The sequence below is a fragment of the Acanthisitta chloris genome, unplaced genomic scaffold (genome assembly GCF_000695815.1).
Source record: "Acanthisitta chloris isolate BGI_N310 unplaced genomic scaffold, ASM69581v1 scaffold19656, whole genome shotgun sequence".
NCBI lineage: Eukaryota > Metazoa > Chordata > Aves > Passeriformes > Acanthisittidae > Acanthisitta > Acanthisitta chloris.
The window spans coordinates 37,307-39,605 of record NW_008680016.1 but is presented as its reverse complement, the minus strand read 5'-3'; the positions used below and the strand labels follow the sequence as shown (position 1 = coordinate 39,605).

The following is a 2,299-nucleotide window of genomic DNA, read 5'->3' as shown; positions in this document are numbered from 1 at the left end:
ATATTTTATTAAAAAATTAATTAAAAAAGTGACACACACCACCGTTCACATGAAACCCTGGAAGGAAGAATGTTTTGGAAAGAGAAGTGAAAAGACATTGCTGCTTTGTATATAAAAAGACATTATTGAGTATGGTGTAATAAAGTCTGAACAAAGTAAACTATTCTTCAGATACCACAGATTTATTTTAGGCTGAAGTGCAATTTCCAGGCTGAGCTTGCCACAGCTGCCAGTTTGCTTTAGCAAGCAATGCCCTGGGCAGTGAGAGCTGGATGTGGCAGGAGGCTGCTCAGGACAAGGGTGTGCAGTGCCTGGACACTGAGCCGCTGTTGTGTTGTTGATTTCAGCAGGGGGGAGAGGATGCTGGCTTTTTTCACCCAGAGGGCCAGCCCCAGCGGCCCCAGCAGCCCCCGGAGCCGAAACAGCAGCCAGTGCGGAAGGTCACATTGACAAAGGGAATGATGCAGCAGCACCTACAGCAGCAGGAGGCACAGATCCATTCACCAGCTCCTCAAGGAGTCAAAAACATCCAGGGAATCCATCAGCCTAAAAAGGTGATTTTTAGATACCTATTGCTGCTAGAAGTTTCACTGTCTAGCTGTGTTGCTCTATTAATAACTGGCATTCTATTTGTCACTTGCTAGCGCAGGGCTGCATGACCCGGGAGATGCATAATTGCATATAAAGCTTTTAATCTAGAGGGATTTGTTTGTTCCCAGCCCAGTCTGGCAATGCCTGCAGGTTGCTTCATCTGCTGACGTTCTGGCCAGCACAGCACTCCCTGGGGAAATGCATGTGTCCTGAGATAGCTACTGTAAGAGATGGTATCCAACGTGCTTTCTGGCTTTAAAACCAAGAGGGTTTTTGAAGTTCTGTTAAGCTTTTTATTCCATCTGTTTCCTGCATACATGGAGCACACAGCAGTTGTTTCAGGATGCTCTTTTCTGGGTCCCTAAAGTTGGTGTCGCTCAAAAGAGGTGGTGATCTCCTAGCTTGGTTTTTGCACTGATCGTGCCCTTGGGAGGAGGCAGGGAAGGGTCAGGGCAGCAGTGGAATGTGCCTTCTCTGCATTTGCAAACTGGCACAGTCCTTGAAAACAGCTGGTGTTTTGGCTTTTAAGTTAGTTCTTGGTTTTGAACTGTTGGCCACAATGCTGATGCGGAAGAGTGTGAACAGTTGTTGCCCATTTCCAAGTAGGAATCAAGAAACTCTGTTGAGTGTTGACTCAATGTTGTGTTAACTCTGTTTAATGTTTGTTACTCTGTTTCACTGTTATTTTTCCTCTCTCTGTTTAGCATTTAATGTGCATGAATTGAATCTATACATTTCCTGCTCCAGAATACATTGTGGTGCCAGATCCTACAGGATTTGGGGGAGAGGAAGTTTGAAAAGTTTTAAAGTTATTACGGTGGAAAGTACTCCATTTTGATAACAGACCAAGAGTTGGTAGTTGTAGAAACTGGAGGCACTTGAAGCAGTTTGCTGATCTTCTGAGTACATTAAATTTACCTGTGGGCTGAGAGGAGAAAAAGGAGAAGGATCACTTGTTGGGTTTTTTGCCCAGACTCAAAATGTGGGAGCTGAACACATGCAGCTAATGTTTTCAGTGCTGAAAACTAGGTTATATATATTTTTGACTGAGATTTTCCACTGCTTGGTTGATCAATCTGTGCTAGTGCTGAGGCTGTTAGCCTCAATGCAATACATATAACTTGCTATCCTTCTGAAAAAGTTTGTTTAAGCAGTGGATGAATACGTGAAACAGCCTTTCAAATCCGCAAACAGCAACAAGCTGTTTTAAATCAACTCGTGCTTTAATCGGGTCTTTAAGTAAATCACCAACTTTTATATTGTCTGTCAAATGCAGTAAGCAGAATCAGGAGGTAAGTAAATCAAAATACTGTTACTTTTGTTGTTGGCAGGTCATTATGCACGGCAGAGGCAGAGGAGTAGCAGGCCAGATGGGCCGAGGACGCTTGATGCCAAATAAACAGAACCTGCGAGTGGTGGAGTGCAAACCTCAGCCCTGTATTGTGTCAGTTGAAGGGCTTTCTTCATCAACTACTGATGTCCAACTGAAAAACCTGCTGATGTCAGTGGGACCCATTCAGGTAGGTCAACCTCAGTTTATCATTTTTGTGCCAAAAGGCTTTCATTCCGGAAAGCTCAATTAATTCTCTGACACTAAATACAATGCGTGTTTATTGGTAATTTATGTTTGAAGGCCCCCCCATCCACACATGCTACACCTGGTGGCAGAGACAAGCACGTGATGATACTGCAGCACAGGAGGCACGGT

The 2,299-nt window shown here is 44.1% G+C and overlaps 1 protein-coding gene across 1 annotated transcript in view; it reads left to right on the top strand.

Annotated features, from left to right (window-relative positions):
• Positions 1-2,299, top strand: part of RBM33 (RNA binding motif protein 33) — an 87,974-nt gene that overhangs the window by 72,871 nt on the left and 12,804 nt on the right. The window contains exons 17-18 of the mRNA XM_009077566.1: positions 348-554; positions 1,923-2,111. Of these exons, the coding sequence (XP_009075814.1) occupies positions 348-554; positions 1,923-2,111 (396 nt within the window). The remainder of the gene's footprint in view (positions 1-347; positions 555-1,922; positions 2,112-2,299) is intronic.